Genomic DNA, 20,780 nt, shown 5'->3' with positions numbered 1-20,780 from the left:
AGAAGCACTGTGAATCTCTGCCCTTTAAACTCTTTGGTTTTGATTTATTCAGATGATGTTTCTTCTGTAGCGGAGATAACGTAACTCACCACTAGTCAAGCTTGCTCTGCATTAGCTAAACAGGCTTTTGCATGCAACCGTAAAACAAACTAATCTCATATTCAGACATACAGTTGTCCCTCCACATTTGCTGGGGTTAGTGGACCAGGACCTTATGGAAATGCAAATCAAACTAAAAGGACACCTCTAGGAATATCTAGGTCCTCCAGCAAGACTTTGTTCAACTTCTGCTGCATTAGAGTACATGGAGATTCGCTTACATTATGTAAATGATGAAACCTGCAAAAGTGTAACCTTAAAATGTGGAGGGCTGACTAGTTAAGATACAATACTTGAATTCATAATAAACACATACCAAATAGCTCTGAGATTTGTCACTAGACAGCTTAAAAATATATCCCTTCCTCAGGGCTAGCTTGACATACTTAACTGCTTGACAAGACACATTCAAGTCCATTTCTGCTAATAAAAATGACATTTTTGAGAGGACAGCATCTCTAATATGAACAGTAAGAGGGTCAAGATATTGAGTCTGATTGATCCCCTTCCTGCTCTCTTTCCACCTTTATATTCAGACAGGCATTTGAATGGTAAATGATATATTTGTGTGTCTGTATGCACCTTCAAATCGCTTGGTGACATGGCAACACCATGAATTTCATAGGCCTTTCTTAAACAAGGAATTATCGGAAGTGGTTTGCCATTTCCTTTCTTTGAAATATTGTATTGCCCATTGTATCTCATGTTAATTGGTCGTCTCCTGTCCAAACAATAACAAGGACTGTCTCTGTTTACCTTCCAAGATTAGATGGGATCTGGTGCCTGCCCACTCCTAAATAATTTAATAACTTTGGCAAATGTCATATACCACAAATTCCTAGTTTTGCACTAGGAGATCTTCTTTGCCTCGAAGTATTGATTCCTGTTGTCTTCCAGTATCTCCTCCACAATGTTTGCTTTTAAAATGTTAAAGGAAACATGTTTTCCCTGGGCTTTTTTTAAAATAAAAGAAATATTATTTATTTATTTATATTTATATTTATATTAAATATACCTACTGTTAGGCAAAATGAATAGCAACCTTCCTACTAATGTTGAACCCTCTATCTTAAAAACAGTTCCAGATCCCTGCATATGTTCATATACAAACCGGAGCTTAGGAAAAATAATATAAATACTTGAAAGTAGTGGCAAGATTCAACAGTATTGTAACTTATAGATAACTTCATGCAAAAAGCAAGCTGTGACCATTCAAAATAGCAAGAATAACTTTGTGTGTGCCTATCAGTTTGTGGCAGTCTTATGTATTTCATAAAGTTTTTTTTTTAGCAAGGAATACTCAGAGGTGGTTTTGTATGTTCCTTTTGCTGAAATATAGCCTACAGCTCCTGTTATTAATTGCCAATCGCCCAGTCAAGTACTAAGCAAGTCTGACCCTATTTACCTTCCAAGATTTTAGGGAATTTGGACATAACAATTAGTCCTTATCAGTTACCTTACTACATACTAATATTGCTTAAAGTGCAAAAATAAGATCACAGTTGGATATTAAGAGAAAAACACATAATTACAGCCAACCTTGGCTTAATCATTAATCAAGATTGAACCAAATATTAAGACTTAGATGTATAATTATGAAGATTATCAAGCATAAAGATACACAATCACCAAAGTCAGACACATTCATACCATACCAATTCCCATTTTAATATACAGTCGTGAAAGATGGGTCAGTGAACAAAGCCAACAGGAAGAAAGCTATCTAGTTTGTAATGTGGTGGTGAAAAATTCTAGTTACCATGGACTGCTAAAAAAAATGATACTGTAGCTGCATCCTGAATCAAATCAGGCTTCACTTCTAACAAACGCTGTCATACTTTGGATCCTTCATGAAATGACATTATTTGTTAGTAAAAGGTGGTAATGATTGGTAAAATGGAAAGCAGTTGAAAAATTAGAAAATGGGTTGATTCAATTCACAAAGCCACAGCCCTGAGTTTGAAAGTCCAAATCTGAGCAGTTGATGACAAGGTCTTGGAGAGCTCTCACTGATAGGGTTACCTTGACAGCAAACAACAATAATTATTGTTTGTGAATGCCTCTAAACCATTACAGTGCATAACCATGAGATTTTTAATACTCACAATGGGAACAGAAGATGTAATGAGAAAGGAAAAACACAAAATTAGCTGCTACAGAAGCTTCAACAATAGGTTAAAGTATCTATTAGCTGAACTTTTTTTCTTTTTCATACACCAATGCTACTGAAAGTGGTGATCCCTAGAGAAGAGCCGGTTCCTGCGTCATTGGCACCGGATTACTGGAGCGTTTCTAGGAAAGAAACAATTATCAATTTACAATTATCAGTTATTAGATTTGAGGGTAATATAAATACAATTGTGAAAATTCTTATTGAATAATCCTATGTGACATGACAATCATACTTTACTTGAGTGAATTGTAAATTCCCAAGTATATTTGACTCCTCCTGAAATCTGTAACTAGTAACCAGAACTGCATTATTTCTATGTTAAGGTCGTATACAAGAAGTAATACGTAGTGAAGTACTTACTTAGCTAAAAAATGTTTCTCTTTCATAGCAAATTAAAGGAAATAGTATTTTCATAAAGTGCAATATAAAGACTGAACCGAAAATATTCTGATTTTAAAGGGGCATCTAATCACTTTGCCTACTGCCTATCTTTATCTATTTAATGCAAATTATTAACAATGTATGAAAAGAAGTTTTCACAATTCACCAACAGCTACTAAGGTAGTTGTTATATACCGTCAAGCTGCAAAACCCTCATGAGTTTTATTGGGAACATTCATTCAGAAGGGTTTGCCATTGCATTTGTCCTAGGCTGAGGGTGTGTGATTTGGTCAGTGTCACCCAGTGGGTTTCTGTGGCCAAGCAGTGATTCTTTCTAGAGTCAAACCACGATACCACATTGTTAGGGATGCACTTTTTTGGAATTGAAACACTGCAAGCTTTAGGATGCCATATGTTGCACTCTAGCACTGAAACGCCTTTTCACCCAGCACCACACCAGAGTCCGGTATTTCTATCTAAAAATGTTTACTGAAAAATAGCAGTAGTTCAAAAATGGCAAAGTACATCACGTGAATAGAACCAAAATCCACAGCAGTACTTCAAATATAAATCCATAAACAAGAAAACAGGAACTTTTCCCAGGTAAACCCTTCAAGAAAACAAAATCTTTTTTACTCCCTCTGTTCTCAGGCCTAACCTGGTTTCTCAGGAAAACTCCACTTCAGCCAAAGACTGTTCTCAAGAGAACTGGAACTTTCACTTTTCCTGGTTGCCTGGGAATGGGCGCAGGAATCCAAAATATTGGCCTCATCTGCCAGCAATTCTCTCCTAACACTGACAGACTCCTCACTTTGAAACCCATCAAACCCCTCGTCCTCTGAAATATCAGAAAAATCCTTTGCCACTTGTTGAGCTACAGCACCATAAATGTGTGTAGTCTGCCAGTCCTATTTTTCCCTCTAGCCACTATGTAAAGGCACACAGATTTTGTTTCCATCCATGTATTAGCTTCAAGAATTCTTCCAAAATTCTTCCATGTATGTATTGGTTACACATCTTAAACAGACATAGATCCAACATCACATTAGTGTTCCAGTACCAGCACAGGATAACTTTTTCCCATTATTTCCCTCAACCTTATCCTCATCCCAACCAAAATACCATCTCTGATCAGGTTTTGGGGTATGTGAAAGGCTCCAGGGAAGATAAATTCCCTCCAGATTCTACTGACAGAAGCTATCTGTCCAATGGATTTAGCCATAATATTCAAGAGCTTTCAGTTTGGTTTCTTGACAACAGAAGAGGAAATGAGAGGCCAACTCATTACCAAATGTGAGATGTAGAGCACTCTCTGGTCTGTTCCTGTGCAAACTGGTTGGAGATGGAAATATTGCACTTATTCAGTTTCTTATCATTATTACAGCAGAGTGAGCTGTTGGATCTAGGCATTCATTTCAAACTAGAAGATGGTAGCTTTGATTCATATCAAACTTTTAAAAATATTTACTGTTTCCATTGTTTATATATAAAGCATAATAAGTTTAGAGTCCATCTCAGTACCTTTATCTTAAAATATTTTTGAAATCTACATGTGTAAGTCATTTTTTCCATGCTGATAGTTGCATCTACTAAATTAATAAATATCACAAAACACATAAACATCCAATCCCATTTCTGTTTACTCTGAAGAAAGTCCCAAATAGTTCAGTAGGATTAACTTATATGTAAATGAGCACTGGATAGCAGCTTACATTGTTTTGGGTTTTTTCTTCTTCATTACCGGCAAATATCACAAATCTTTATATGTGCAACATGTGCGTGTCTATCAAAGTCTTTATTTGGCCAAAACGTAATTTCCAGGGACAAACATAGGTATTATACATGGATGACATTTAATAGTTACTTGGATGGGCCCAAATTTTATTCCAACCTTAGAAACCATGTACTTTAGCCACTAATTGTTTATTCAAAGGCCTCAGTATCTGTGACATTAAATGCTGCTATTGTGCAATACTTAGATTTACAGCTAAACCACAATGAACCCAGGAATTAATCCTGAGTAGAATGCATAGAATGCTTTTATTCTACAATAGCGGTAGTATCATTATTGTTTCAAATTAATAACTGTCCTCAATGCATGCTGCCAAGCCTTGCAATCCTGAATATAGTTCATCGATGTAATATATTGTTAGATGAATGGAAGTCATATCCAAATCCACATGTGCCACTTCCACCACTCATGTTGTAGGTGAGTGTGGATTTATTCTAATACAGTTTCACTTATCCAACATTCGCTTATCCAACGTTCTGGATTATCCAACGCATTTTTGTAGTCAATGTTTTCAATACATCATGATATTTTGGTGCTAAATTTGGAAATACAGTCATTACTACATAGCATTACTGTTTATTGAACTACTTTTTCTGTCAAATTTGTTGTATAACATGTTTTGGTGCTTAATTTGTAAAATCATAACCTAATTTAATGTTTAATAGGCTTTTACTTAATATTGCTTATCCAACATAAACGGGCTGGCAGAACATTGGATAAGCGAATATGTTGGATAATCTCTCCTTATTATCCAACATATTTGCTTATCCAACGTTCTGCTGGCCCGTTTACGTTGGATAAGTGATACTCTACTGTAGTTGGATTCCACTCATAATCAGCCACCATTTGCTACCATTTAATATTGTGTACAATTTTTCATTTTCATTTTCTTAGGTTACAATAGAGAGCTACCTTTTCTACACTATAGGCTTTTAACAGGATTTCACTCTTCAGAGAAATATGTGCAAATTTTAATGAATACACAGTGCAATGCCTCCAATATAAAGCATTAAACAAGTACCATCGTATATTGGGAATGACAAGAGAGGTCTACAATATCAGAAAGGAAAGGTCAGTACAGTCAGTAGTTTGGTTCACTTTATTTCAGTTCTATAAAATGTTCTCCATCATAGCTATTGTTTCAAGGACAGGTAAAGCATGGCTGAAAAATATTCAGGCAACAGTACAAAGACAATAATCTTTTCTCAGCATTTCAGAACAAATAATCAAGCTTATAAATACTATTTTCAAAGTATAGTGTCATGAGATTTAGAAATACTAAACTTCTCAAAAATAGAAATCAGTACTGTTATATAAACAGGCTTAATTGTGTGTACAAGACAATATTAATAAAATCATTAATTTCCTCAGGGATGAACACTGCTCATTTCTGGACTCAGAATCAAAGCTTGATGTTTCAGTTCAAAGTTCACCTAGGAACCCACATGTTCCCATAAGTATCAGGAGCTCTGGTGTAGGGAATATTCCAAATCCATGGCCGATCTGCAATTATGAAGAAAACTTTACATTACAGGTATAAATAAAACTGAATAAAAACTTAAACTACAAATCTCATTCTTAGATTGCAACTAGATATCGATAATTCACAAGTGTTTTATTTTTCCACTAGTTATCTGTCCTTTAGTGCTGTGCACTGTTACTTTGAACAAATTATGAATACCCCTTAACACAGTTTGTAGAACAAGAAATCCTTTTGTATAGGGGTCGCTATAGGACCAACATCAAAGCAAAAGAAAAGAAAAAATGAGGGAAGTAATACATTGAAAAACTATATAAAAGAGATGAAAAGATGGCAAATTCTATCAAGAAAGAACCCTTTGTTGATAAATTCACAATTTGAGAAAGTGAGGTGGAAGCTGCCCTCAAAGCACTTGGGAAAAATAAATTACCAAAAATAGACTACTTATGAATAGAGTTATTTCAGGCTACATAGGCAGAATCCATTCAAATCTTAAATAAAAACTGCCAATGAATATGGAAAACAAAACACTGGCCCCCTTGGATTTGAACTGTTCAACAGACATTCCAGTCCTCTAAAAAGGAGATACCTCACATTGCAGTAACTATTAGACCATTGCATTTGTCTCCCACGCAAGCAAGGTGACACTCAAAATTATACAAAGACTTTCACAGAGCAAGAAATACAGAGTAAGAAATGCCAGATCTTTCAGATGGGTTCAAAAAAGGAAGGGGTGCTAGGGATCCAAATATTGATATGGGAATCCACTGAAAGATTACAGAAGAAAATAAACCTTGCTTTATAAATTATAGCAAAAACTTTGATTGTGTAGATTAGAATGTGAAAAAACTGTGGATCACTAATTACAGCATTTATTAACATGTAAATGTTAATTCAAATTGACAAGATCTTCAGTATTTAAGTATTAAGTCATAATTTTGAGCACTGATAGTTATAGTAATGGCCTTGATCCAACATAGTTTCTCTGCTGCTGTCTAAACAATACTAGCCAAATTAATTTACTGTAGCTGCTCTTCGCTGAAAGAAAATTTTTTTAGAGTCACTTAAATGCTTCAAGCCAAGTCTCAAGGAGTTTTGGACTTCAAATCCTAGCCAGTTTACCAGTTGGAAATCGCTGGTATGCATCAAAAGTTGTGGAAATTTTGAAAGATTACATAGAAAGGTCTTCCAGTCATTTCAATTGCAAGGACATATTCTGGTTCTGTAGGCAGCAAGGTGATCAACTGAAATTCTTATCAAAATTGAAGTATTTGCAGTAATATTTGCCTTTATGACTACTACTGTATTTCAATTCTAAGATGCACTCTCTCACCAAAATCGGGTGCCTCTTAGAATTGTGGATGTTGTTTTGTATATAAATAAAGCTTTATTTCTGTTGGTGATACTGAAAATAGTGTGCATCTTAGAATTGAATAGTTTTCAGTCACTCCTAATGATTAAGTAGGTCAAAGCCAATGTCTCTCAATTGACTTCTTAAATCAGCAGGGAATTAAGTCTGACTTCCAAAGGGCAAAGTGGAGCAATTCTGCTATTTGCTCCTTGGGGCCTTGTAAAAATACTCCCCTAAGTATTGAGAGAAACCTGAAAATCAGCCAGAGGCAACTGTCTCTATCTGGTATTTTATTGTTATATTTGTATAACAGTGACTTGTCAGTAAGAAACCTCTTGTATGCACTGATGTGTCCTGGGCTGTCTTCTTACTCCATTGAATACCCTAACAGTGCCCGTTTACTGGTTGACTGTTCACTATGTTTTATTTTTTATTTGCTTGCTTTATATGCTTGTTTATATGTTCTTGTTTTAAATGCATTTTATACTGTATTTCATGTGAGCCATGTGAGCCACTCTGAGTCCCTTCGAGGAGATGGTGCAGGATACAAAAATAAAGTTATTATTATTACATGCTCATCTTCTTCCAACTAATCAACATAATAGGCAAGAGGGAGAGGAGGTCTGACCCTCCTGCCTTCAAGCGTTTTTTCACTTTTACTGCACTAGACGAAGCACCTATGCAATCGTGAAGACGGATTATGGCCTCATTGCCAACTGAGGAAATGATCAGATTTCCTCAGCAGCAACCTGCTGCATTTCTGACTTCCAGCTATCTCCTCATGTGGCACATAAATATGAATCTGGTCATGGTATGGTTGCATGCATGTGTGAATGTATCCGGCCAAGCCTACTGGTTTGGAACAAAGGCAAGTGATCTTCATCTTAAAATTCATTCTGACTTATAATTAGGCAAATGCATGTTAATAGCATAATTTATTACATTATTTTAAGTGCTCAGCTAGATTCTAATTAATGCTTCATTTTATGCCATGGAGTATAGACTGCATCCCTCCATGTACCTGCGTGAGCTTTAAGATCTGACGGGGAAGCCCTTCTCGCAGTCCCACCACCATCACAAGCATGGTTGGTGGGGATGAGGGAGAGGCCTTTTTGGTGGTGGCCCCCCAACTTTGGAACACCCTCCCCAGGGAGATTAGGCAGGCTTCCACCCTGTACTCCTTCCGGAGGAAATTGAAGATTTGGAGGTTTAGACAAGCCTTTGAGAATGTCTAGCCTAATGCTCTGCAATTATGATACAGCACAGCACTTTTATTCCATTCTCTTGTTCCTTGCACTATCCCTTTCCTTTTTTCTTGTCGACAGTTGGCCATGTTTTTACGACAGATGACACTTTAGGTTATTGGCGCTGCTTTGAGTTCAAATTGTTGTTTTATATACTAGTGGTTTTATTTTGTATTGTACTGTGTGTTTATTTTATGCGTTGTTTTAGGCACCTTGTGCCATATGTAAGCATCCCCAAGTCCCTTCGGGGAGATGGAGGCGGGGTAAAGTTGTTGTTGTTGTTATTATTATTATTATTATTGACTCTGATGGCTTTTTTTGTTGCGAATGTGCTGTTACTAAAAAAAAAGGAAAGTTGTCAGTGGGGAAAATATAACCTAATTACTCAATTTTGTGTCTTGCTATTGGTTTCCCATGCTTCAGGTATATTTGAGCTCAACATTGAATTGATGCAGTATTTGTTTTTATTGTGAGGTCAAGGTTTTGTCCATTATCATTCACCTATATTTTTGACGATGCACCATATTGTGTTTTATCTGTCAAGCTGGGTAACATCTCAATGATCCTTTTGCTTTTTTAAAAAATTGGCTGCCATATAAAACACCTCAGAGTAAGAATAATATACTTTGCTTGAAGTATACACTCCAGATTTCTTGGGACACTTCACAGTGTAAAATCTTGTGACCCTCTGAAAACTATATGCTTCTTGGAAACCAATGGTAGCACTGGGGAAATGAAACAGTAGTAATCAAAGCCTTTTCTTGCAAACAATCCTCTCTGAGGCCCCTAGGGATCTTGCATTTCCATGTACCAGCCTTTGAACAACCATCTACCATCAGAATTCTAAAGCCCATGCAGAATTTCAAAGAGCGAAAAGAAAGTAACAATATTTCTCGTTTTTCTGCTTTTGCTGGAAAAATGTACTTATAGTCAATCATATAACTGACATATAATTTCATCTTATATATATTAATCTATTGCAGTGAACAGAGTGACATTTGATTATACCAGCTGAATAGAGAGCAGTTCTCTCTGTGGGAGGAAAAAAAACATAAAGGTACAAGAAATTATGTCTCCTTCAAATGCAATGATATAGTAAGAGTCAAATCCATGACAGACCAATTTCTAAACTTAGAGATTTACAATTCTAAGAAGAAAACACTAAGTGAGTTAGCTTCTTTCATCAATAAGAAATGGAAGACTAAGCAACTGGAGTTCTTTCTGGCTGGCAGTGCTCACTCCAACAAATAGAAGAGCGGATAGCAGTCAACTCAGGCAGTACTAAGTTTAAATAAATCAGAGATAGATTACTGGGGAAGGTTAGCAAACCATATTGGTCTCTTTGGACCCTCGCACTTTGCCACCCATTAAATTACTCACCACTGTAAATGGACCAATTGGACAAACTGGCAGACTTGTATGAAGGACGTTTTTAAAGAACCTGATCCATCTAGGTTGGTTAGATTGCTTTTAAGCTTCTTGCACCTGTGAAGTCCAAATTGGTATTATCTGGGGCAGCTGCAGCGATATGTCCCCATCTGCCCCAAAGCTGCTAAAAAGTGTTGTCGAAGGCAACATTTACACATGCCTCAAATAGACAAGAGTTCTTTCTCCAGCTTTGGACATTCCAGATATATAAACCCCACTTGCCTAGTTTCCAACACTTCACAACCTTTACATGTTACACCTTGAGTGTTCTGTGAGCTGCACTGAGTCCCTCTGGGAGATGGTGGTGGAATATAAATAAAAGATGATGATGATTATTATTATTAACCTCCGAGGATGCCTGCCATAAATGTGGGCAAAACGTCAGAGAGAGAATGCTTCTGGAACATGGCCATACAGCCCAGAAAACTCATAGGAACCCAGTAAAATTATCTTGTTTTGCACCACCAAGTTACCAATGCTTTTATTTTCATGACAGAAGGAGACAGAATTGTATGAATCTTTCCCCTTAAATTACAGGACATCTTACCTTTGCCCTCATATTTCTTCGGGGGCAGATCATATGGTACAGGAAATGATGAAGATGGCTCATTAGAAAACATACTTTCCTTCACTTGGAAGTACCCCGAATTCAAGCCCTGTGAAAAATGCAGATGGGGAAGATTCTGCTTTAGTCAAAAACTGTAGTGCATGCATATGTTAGTGGGTGCTGCTTTTCTAAAAGATGTTTAAATTATTTTATCTGTTATAACAGACAAATGTTCTAATGATTTCAGCATGTTTAATTCCTTTTTAACTTTTGTAAAATGATTGTTTTAATGATATCTCCTTAAATTATAGTAAGCTGACCTGAATCTTTTCCTGGGAGAAAGGAAGGCTATAAATCCAAACAATCAAGACAGAAAAACAGCAAACACAAAGCCAGATTTATTCAGTTTTTGTGAGCTCATGAATTGGTGCCTTAAACTTACCAAACAGTTGCAATTGTCTGTTCAATCAGAAGCAGGCCTCTCAATTAAATAACTTTCTGGAATTATGAACTGATTACTAATGTAAATTTTAATGATTAAAATCCGGAAAGCCATACAAGCATAGGAGATTTTCTAGATTTCCACTGTGTAACACAGCCTTATTCTTGTGCCACTCCTCATACAATACTACCAGCTACTTCTAAAGGATTAATGGGTTGTAAGGCGCTAGAAATTGAATTGAACAGCCTTTCGGGGCAATATTCAGACGCTTTCCATGTGCACAGAGTGCCCTCTGGGGTTTGCTGCACATTAATAGCTCTTAGAGGCCCTGCTGTTTGGCTTATCATTAAAAAATGTTAAAGCCCAAATCATTACATATGGCTGTACACATATCTATAAGACTATAAGTCTATAAGGGGCCGGGCTGTGGCGCAGCTGTTGAGCAGCTGCCTTAAATCACTCTGACCATGAGGTCATGAGTTCGAGGCCAGCCCGTGGCGGGGTGAGCACCCGTCAATTAAAAATAAAATATAGCCCCTGCTCGTTGCTGACCTAGCAACCCGAAAGATAGTTGCATCTATCAAGTAGGAGATAAGGTACCACTTATAAAGTGGGGAGGCAAGATTAACTAATTTACGACCTGGAATGAGGAAGTGCCGTCAGTGTGGATGATGAAGCAGCTGCTCCCCCCTGTGGCCAGAATCGAACATCCCCTCAGAAGAATGTTAACTTGCCTCTGCGTGTGTCTCTCAGTCTCTGTTTGATGTGTTTATGGGCATTGAATGTTTGCCCTATGTGTGTTATAATGTGATCCGCCCTGAGTCCCCTTCGGGGTGAGAAGGGCGGAATATAAATACTGTAAATAAATAAATAAATAAATACTTCCCAGGGCTATCCATCTGGAAACATTAAATTGCCTCAATTTTTATTTGGCTGGTCTTTGGTCATTTCTTTTATAAACAATTGGTTCAGAAAATGAATGGTCTCTTAAGACAGGGGTCCCCAAATGTTTTAAACAGGGGGCCAGTTCACGGTCCCTCAGACCGTTAGAGGGCTGGACTATAGTTTTAAAAAAACCATGAACTAATTCCTATGCAGTGCACACTGCACATGTCTTATTTTGAAGTAAACAAAACAAAACAGGAATAAATACAGCCTCAATGTTAATCATAGTCATATCATAATAAAATAATAAAGAGGGTTGGAAGAGGCCCCTTGGGCCATTTAGTCCAACCTCTGTCTGCCTTTGTGCACCAAAAGCACTAGAAAAGCACCCCTTAATATTTATTTATTTATTTATTTATTTATTTATTTATTTATTTACCGTATTTATATTCCGCCCTTCTCACCCCGAAGGGGACTCAGGGCGGATCACATTACACATATAAGGCAAATATTCAATGCCTTAACATAGAACAAAGACAAAGACAAACATGGGGCTCCGAGCTGGCCTCGAACTGATGACCTCTTGGTCAGAATGATTTGTTGCAGCTGGCTGCAGCTGGCTGCTCAACAGTCTGCGCCACAACCCGGGCCAATTATTATTAAATAATAATTAAAATACCATTATAAACAAGCAAAGCTTTGGAAGGCACGCACCAGGCGAGGGAGGAGACGGGAAAGGTGTGTGCCTTTCCCTCCTACCCTGCGCCGCACGCACCTTCCTCGGTAGAGGAGGAGGGAGCTGCCGCTGCAGAGGCCAGATAAATGGCTTCAATGGGCCGCATGTGGCACCCGGGCCTTAGTTTGGGGACCCCTGTCTTAAGAAATGAAAGCCTTTCCTTGAACACATTTCAGCAAAAAAGTTTAATTCAAAATTCACAAAACGCACATGTAAAATTAGTAATCAGATCAGAGCATCCTTGCATGAGTAAAGAAAAACATCTTGCATCTGCTGAAGCCTCTTCCAAAAATACATTCAGGGATGTTTTCCTTCTTTCTTTTATCAGCCTTACTTTTCTTACAGTTTCTATTCTGGTAGCCTAATTTACAAATCTATATATTTCAATTTTGGAACAGAATGAAGAAGGCGGGGCCAGGAAGACATCTTTCCACCATGTCTCCTTTACCATCAGATGGGAGCACTCCCCCCCCCCCCCCAAGGTCTAACTGCCATTCTGGAACAGAATGAATAAGGCGGGGCCAGGAAGACATCTTTCCACCATGTCTCCTGTATCAATTTAATGATATAATGATATATAATAATATTATACTATACTAATATTATAATACATTGTATATACATGTAATATTAATAATAATATTATGATGTAATACAATGTAATAATAATTATAATTCACTATTATAATTGTATATTTATATTACATGCAATATTACTAATAATATTGCGATATAGTTGTATAATATAATATATTGTATGTATATATACTTGTAAACCGCCCTGAGTCCCCTTCGGGGTGAGAAGGGCGGTATATAAATGTCGCAAATAAACAAATAAATAAATAAAATATGCTAGTGAGGACAGCTTATCTGAACTTCCCTTTTCTTTGTCTTTTATGATTCACCCATTTTCAATAAGGGAATCTGGAGGCAGCAGCTGTTTACCTGTTATAGGCAAATACATGAAGCAAGAATAGGCTCAAACTTTATTGTATTGTTTCCTGGAAACATGCTGCTGTAACGCAGTACCAGAAGTATGTGTTTCCCCAGCTCTACTTCACCAACTTCCTGATGCCAATGCTGCTAAAAACTTTCCAGCTAGACAGAGGAAAAGAAGACCTAACATGCATTAAAATAATTATGGGGCTTCTTTCTCAGAGGCTGTTGTGACTGCGCCTTCGGGGATTATGGTTGATGGGGATGGAATTCGAAGAGGAAGAAAAAACCCTCGTGATGAGGGTTCACTGGAGGAGTTGCGCAGGAAGCGACTTAGAGAGCTATATGGGGGATCTTCTGAGGAAGATTCAGATGGGGAGATGGATGCTGAGGAACAGGTGGTGGCTGGGGAAGCGGGCACTGAATGGGCACAGCCACCGGAGATGTCTGGGGATTTGGGGTCTATGGATACTTCTGAACCTGGGGTTTCTGCAGGAGCTGATCCCAATTGGGATGCTTGGAGAAGGGAGGATGGTTCTTTAAGTGTTCATGGGGCTCATGTGTTCATGGGGTTCATGTGGGCAGGATGATTGGGACTCCGACGAATTGCTAGGTACTCCAGATCCACGAGCTCTAGCTGTGTGAAGCTCAGACTCTGAGTAGATTTGGGACACCTGGTGTTTGGGTGTGAGTGTTTGGTCACCCAGGAGGAAGGGGAATAAAATGGGAATGTTTGGCCACTGCACTTTGCGTGTGGCAAGGTGTTGCTGAGGCGCCATTGGGATCTCTGTGTTTCCATGAAGACTGGACTTGGACTATGATTTGAATCTGCTGTTATCACCTAGCTTGGCTCTCGCTGTGTCTTATCGTGGACCTGTTTTGGATGACTGCACCCTCTTCAGACCTTGGATCGGAATTTGACCTTGCTACTGCCTTCGCCCTGTGATTGATGACTACTATCGGCTTTTGACTCCTGGCTTGCTCTTTGGACACCGCTGTTATCTCCTGACCTGACCTTGGAATCCCGGACGACGTCTTTTCACCATCCTTTTGGAGCCTTCGGCTTTATCCACATTGTGGAAGCAGTCTACTGCATTCTTAGTTTGTTTGTTTGTTTCCTGACCAATTTGGTGTTTTCTTTTGGGAACTGTTCCTTTGAAAACTACAGAGCCGGCTGGCAGGGCTTGGACTCAGAAAGTGCAGTTTGCACTAAGTTTGTTTAGCTTTGTTTTTACCTGCTTGTGTTGCTGAATTATATTTTTTGTTTGAACTGCTCTTGAAGCACTGATAGTGAAGTGTTTCAAGGTTTTTTCTGTGTTAACATTACTTTTTGGCTTATCTGCTGAATAAACTCTATTTTTGTTCGCTAATTGGCGTCTGACTCTTGACAGAGGCCAATTAGTGAGGTAGGTTTGTGTTGAACTTCTTGCTTTTTAAAATTATTTCAACTATCAACATGGCAAAAAGGATGGGCAAAGAGACCGAAAAGCCATAATTAATAACTGTTTTATGTCTCTGACTGCTTGAACCACCACAGATTTCAACAAAAAGATTATCAGTGTGAGTGTCTGCAAAAAATAGTTGTTCTGTACCAGGATTCTACTTATAGCCACCTATCTGGCAGGAGTGTTTTGATTGTGTTTTTTTCTGCATGGCAGGGAGCTGTATTAGATGGACTATTTGGTCTTGTCCAACTCTATTATTCGATAATTCCATAACAAGGGGTGCGTTTTGTCTCATTAAAAAACTATTCACCAACCTGCCACATACTGCTTCAAAATGTACATTTTTTTTTGAAAAACATTAGCTACATAAAAAGAGCAAGGGAATTTTGACTCTCATCCCCATCTTTAATTGCTTATATTTTTATCTAGCCTGCTCCTTATTATTCCACTGAAGCCATGAACATATTTTTCATGTTTACACAAATCCTCTTCTCCTTTTGGCTAACCCAATATCACAGCCTTATAACAGGTTCATTGTAGACTGTTTTGCTTCTATTCTTCATTTTCTCATTTTTCTTCTTATTTATTTTGTTTTCTAATGAATGCATCACAGAAAATTAATTTCAGGAATAAAAAAAATTAAATCAATTTAAGTGTTATAGCTGGGCCAAAGGGCAGTAATGGTTCTATAGGTGAAACAGCTAGAAGGAGAAAAAGGGCTAATAGAGAGCAGGTGCTTGATGAAGAACAACAAGTAAAGTGGGTCCGGGAAATACTTATGGCTCCTTCAGAGGATGAGACATTTTATAGGTTTTCTAGTGATGAGGAGTCCATGCTAGATGATGATTTCGCAGAGGGTAGAGGAACTAAAAGGTCTACTCAAGAGCAGGAGTCGGATGAGGAAAGAGAAAGGAAAAAGATCCGGGATATACTCACTGCTCCCACCGATGAGGAGACTTTTGAGGAATTCTCTGGGAATTATGGGTCTGGGAGTGAGATGGAGAATGCTGACTGGACTCAAGTTAATGTGGATGATGAGCCAGCCCATGGGGCTGCATCAGGGGATTGGCAAGCCTCTCATACTTCTGGGACATGGGGAGATCTAAGTCTTAAACAGAGATGGAGAGGCTGGAGGGATGGGAGGCAAGGTCCACTAACAAGATCAAGATCAGCTGTGATTGATGAGGAAAGGGCAGAGGTCTCATCAGCATCGAACTCCGACGAGTAAGTTAAAAGTAGAGTTTGAAGAACTATTGCCTTGCAGAAGGCAAGGTGTCGTTTTGGGGACATTGCTTTGTCACTGCCTGTTCTCCTTGGGTCCTGGCTGTACAGCTTCCTGATAATCCGGTTTGAATCCTGCTTCGGTGTTCCTGGCTTCTGACTCCTGTTCGGCTCTTGACGACGTTTCCAGTTCGGCGTTTCCAGTTTGGCGTTTCTGATCTAGCGTTTCCAGTTCAGCGTTTGCCTTGGCGTTTCTGCTCCAGCGCTTCCAGTTTGGTGTTTGCCTTGGCATTTCTGTTCCAGCATTTCCAGTTCGGCGTTTGCGTTGGCGTCCCTGCTTTGGTGCTCCGACTTCGGCTTTCCTGGCTCCTGAACCCGGTCCGGCTCCTTGACCTTCGTCTGTGCTTGCTCCTGGCTTGGCATCTCCGGTTTGGTCCCTTTGGTTTTTGAAACTCGGCCTGGCTTCGACTACGATTCTGCTTGCTGCCTTTTGGGAGTGTTTTGCTCTTCTCCAGCCCTTTGCGCCACAGCATTGAGTGGCATCAGTTCTGGTACAATTGATGCGGATTATCAAGCCAGATAATCCGGTTTAACCTTTTGTTCTTGCTTTTGACTCATTTTGAACTAAAACGTTTACGTTTGAAGAGAAACACTGCAGTTACGTGTTTCTGAGTTTAAAATATTATTTAATAAACATTTAAGAACTTTCCTTTAGGTGTGTGGCTTTCTAAGAGGCGGCTGTGTCACGACATTAAGTGTCCTTAAATAAAAGAACACTTTAACCTGCCAAGAGTTACTGCTCTATGGAGACCCACATTTTTAGAGGTAAAAAGCAGGAACGAATGCTTTTGTATTCTTTGTGAGCTCATACTGCAGGAATCTGGACTCTAAAATTTATTTTTAGTTGTACAAAGTGATACCAAGACAAAGCAGGTTGTCTCTGATATATCAAGACAAAATAAGACAGCTTTTGAATGGAATGATTCTTACCACAAAATGTTCTAATTTCGACCCTTATATACTGGGTGAGGCTGAAATGTGGCATTTGATGTAAGATCCAACAAGATAAGTCAGAAATTCCAGTAAAAGAACACTCCACTAGAAATATGATTCTCCTCCCTGAATACTACCCTCAAAGAAATATGAAATATGTATATCTACTGGAAATGTTTGAAAAAGCATTAAGGTCAATCTTTTCTCAGCATTTATTTTGAACCCAGACGAAATGCTGCCATTTCTAACACCAAACTTTAGACTATCGTCTTTATGACTGTTTTGCTTTCACTAATAATAGTAAAAGTTGATTAAAAAGTGTAGAAATAAAAAGTGTATAGAAAAAAGCTAATTTTTCTGCTGTCTTCCACAAAAGAAATCTGTTTTCTCACTAAAGCTTATTTTCTTGCAAAGCAAATAAATAAAACAATTTATGACTGCATTAACAAAACATGAAAATGGATTTAACGAACTTACAAATTCCGATGGAAGAAAGAGAACTCCCAGCTCATAGGACCGGATCATCAGCTGGGTGCCTTTTTTTTCAAAAGCTCCCCAAGCAGCCTTGGAAAGATTGGCACTAAAGAGAGGGGGAAATTGTAGTTCTGTTAGTTGGAGAAACCCTGCACTCAGGTGTGTCCACAGCAAAGTTATAAAGTGCTTTTGGGGAATTCAGTGTTTTGGTTTTCCTGCCAAAATAATAGGTGCGTCTACACAGTAGGATTAATGTCGTCTGACATTATTTGAACTGCCATGGCTCAAATCTATAAAATCATGTGAGTTGTAATTTTACAAGGTCTTTAGCTTTCTTTGCCAAAGAGTGTTGGTGGCTCACCAAACAACATGGAGGACATAAAGATTACAGAAGTAGCGTTACTGGGCAAAAAGGATAAAAAGACTTACCTTGTAACTAGAAACCATGCAATCTTCTGGAAGTCTGGAGATGCTCTCATGTAAGTCTTAATGTGTGGCATTGCACGGCTACGTCCTGATGTTTCAGCCGACCATTTGCTTAAGATAAAAAAGAAGTGGTGCTTAACCCATATCTAATATTCTTGTAAACTCATATTGCTCACATGTGGTAGCCATGGAAAGAATTAGGTTTTTTCAAAGGACCATTTTCAACTTTGTTCTAGTCCTCCTCCATACTGTACAAAGCGCAACCTGCAAATAATTCTTAAAGTACAAGCCCCAACAATGCTCCACAGTACCGTCCGTATCCATGGTTTCTGTATCTCCGAATTCAACCAATCATGGCTTAAAAATTCTATCTTAAAAAATCCCAAAAGCAATTTCTGATTTTGTCTTTTTAATATAAGGGGCATCATTTGGAAGCTTTGTTGAATAGTGTGAAATGGCAAAGGCATGTTTGATCAATTCTGTGAAGGCTACAGAATTGTTGGCTTACTGATGACTTTTGGACTCAACACACTAACCATGCATAGATGAAATAAATTTCAATCAGAAAATGCCCATAATAGCTGGTCAGAATCCAAAGAGGGGACACAGAGAACAGTGTAAACACATCAGGGTTTTTGATTTCCCCCATTCTAGCATACCCCTCCCCCTTTTCCTAAATGCTGCAAATACCGGTATAGCATGATGTAAGGGAAAACAGGTGAAAGAGAAAACACTTGAATTTGTGTTTTAATTTTACTACTACTACTACTAATCTTTAGTAGGGACTCAGGGTGGTTTCCAGCACATATGAATCATATGAACAAATTACATCAAAATAAAGTGTCAAAAAATAGGTCAACAAAGAAAACAACCATTGCTAGAACTTAATACCAAATAGCAATTATCCAAAAAATAAAACTAGACCACCCAAGCATAGTCACATATTATGGATTCAAACAGGATAAAAATTTAAAACAGCTAATACCTTGATTAAAATAAAACGATTACCCATAACTAACTGGCATGAAATCAATTCCAGTATTTAGACAGGTTTAATATATCTAGACAAGATTATATGTCAAGACATATTAGTTTTCCTCCTCTCCGTATGTTGGGGTGCAAAGATGTGTTTTTAGCAACTTTTTAAAGGCGAGGAGAGGGCAGTTTTTACTTCTTTTGGAAGGGAGTTCTAAAGGCAGGGAGTGATCACAGAGAAGGCCTTCTCTCTCGTTCCCACCAGCCATGTTTGTGGGGCCTCCTCTGCAGATCACAGTACTCGAGCTGGTTGGTAAATGGAGATGCAATTTTGCAAATAGTCTGGACCTAATCCTTAATTTATACATTTTTGTTTTAATTCATTATTTCAATTTCTCTGGGTTCCCTTCAGGAAAAAAGTGGGATACGAATTTTTTAAAAAATGATAATGAACATGATGCACACAATATGATTTCATTTTTGCACTTCTATTCTGCCCAGATCAGATTCAAAAGATTCAAGTAATGTCTTTCCAAAGTTAATATATAATAGGAAGACTACGGCTCTCTGTCTCTGTGGAATGACTTGACACATGATCTATCCGTTGGGCTACACATTTTTCAATTCAGGATCTTGGCACACAATAAAATGGAAAGAACATTTCAATTTTTGGAAATGCAACATTTAAATGAGTTTTTTTTAAAATAAACATTCTAAAGTTTATCTGATCATCATGTAAAATCTGTACAGTTATCACTTGTTACAAATCTAGTTGATTTTGAAAAAATGATGTCCAGTATGTAATGTCATAGTAAATATGTTAGCCCTTAAGGTTAAATATTTAAGGCTAAATAAATACGTTAGGCTTTTCTTAAATACGAATACATTGTTTCACTTACTGAAAATAAGCATGCAGCCAAAGCTGTTTCTTTGCAGTTTCTATACTGTAAGGAAGGGAGCCTCCAGCTTTAAAAGAAAAAAATGATTAATTATTTACTTATAATTAAGTGCAATTGAAATTGTATGTTACTAAACAATTGAGAGGCGAATCACTCACTTTCTAATCACAACATTTCCACTGCAAGAAAAAATCCAACACTCTTCCCATCACAACAAAGAAAGAACAATTTTTGAAAGGATTTTCACAAGTGATTCACGTTTCAGCCTTTTAAAAGAATTCTCTATAGGCTGAGTGCAACCGATTAATTCTCATGCATGAGCCACCGGGTGTCTCTTGTTCCAAGATCAAATAAATGATTTTTGAAAACTCTGAACACCAGAAGACATTTAGAAACTATTTCCAAGAAAGTGCTTGTTTAGTCTAATAAATAATATTCCACTAATACATTAGAATGTATGTCTTTTTACCTGGATAACCTTCTAAACTCTGTCTTACATTCTCCACAGTTGGATAAACCTAAATGAAAAACATGTAATAACAAATAGACAAAATAGTAAATGCACCTCAGCAGGGAGTTATATCGACTTGAATGCAATTCGCTAATCACAGGAAGTTTTTGCTCAGGGATGGGCAAGTTACCCATGAACAGTATTTTTTATGGGTGGGAGAAAAGGGGCTCCTTCTTCTAGAAACCTCTGGGACTAGCAATTCACCTTTTAAAGAGTGCAAAGCCTCCCTGTAACTGTGCCCTGCTCTATAGCTAAGGATCTCGAGGAGGCTTACAACAAAATGAATGAAAACAGCAGATAACCCACAATTAATTTTAAAAGACATAAAATATTCCTGTTAAA

The 20,780-nt window shown here is 37.9% G+C and overlaps 1 protein-coding gene and 1 long non-coding RNA gene across 3 annotated transcripts in view; one reads left to right on the top strand and one right to left on the bottom strand.

Annotated features, from left to right (window-relative positions):
* LOC134295542 (uncharacterized) overlaps nucleotides 1-13,427 on the top strand; it is a 156,925-nt gene extending 143,498 nt beyond the window's left edge. For both annotated transcript variants that reach the window (XR_010002162.1, XR_010002160.1), the window contains exon 3: nucleotides 12,957-13,427. This is a non-coding gene — a long non-coding RNA (uncharacterized LOC134295542). The remainder of the gene's footprint in view (nucleotides 1-12,956) is intronic.
* tdp1 (tyrosyl-DNA phosphodiesterase 1) overlaps nucleotides 5,530-20,780 on the bottom strand; it is a 29,009-nt gene continuing 13,758 nt past the window's right edge. Inside the window, exons 10-15 of the mRNA XM_003214413.4 lie at nucleotides 20,397-20,445; nucleotides 19,928-19,994; nucleotides 18,057-18,164; nucleotides 17,631-17,733; nucleotides 10,496-10,604; nucleotides 5,530-5,948 (exon numbers count right to left, since the gene is read on the bottom strand). Coding sequence (XP_003214461.2) covers nucleotides 5,875-5,948; nucleotides 10,496-10,604; nucleotides 17,631-17,733; nucleotides 18,057-18,164; nucleotides 19,928-19,994; nucleotides 20,397-20,445 — 510 coding nt within the window. The 3' untranslated portion in view covers nucleotides 5,530-5,874. The remainder of the gene's footprint in view (nucleotides 5,949-10,495; nucleotides 10,605-17,630; nucleotides 17,734-18,056; nucleotides 18,165-19,927; nucleotides 19,995-20,396; nucleotides 20,446-20,780) is intronic.

The sequence above is a fragment of the Anolis carolinensis genome, chromosome 1, assembly GCF_035594765.1.
Source record: "Anolis carolinensis isolate JA03-04 chromosome 1, rAnoCar3.1.pri, whole genome shotgun sequence".
Taxonomy (NCBI): Eukaryota; Metazoa; Chordata; class Lepidosauria; order Squamata; family Dactyloidae; genus Anolis; species Anolis carolinensis.
Note: the sequence above shows the minus strand (reverse complement) of the source record. Positions and strands in the feature narration are given on the sequence as shown.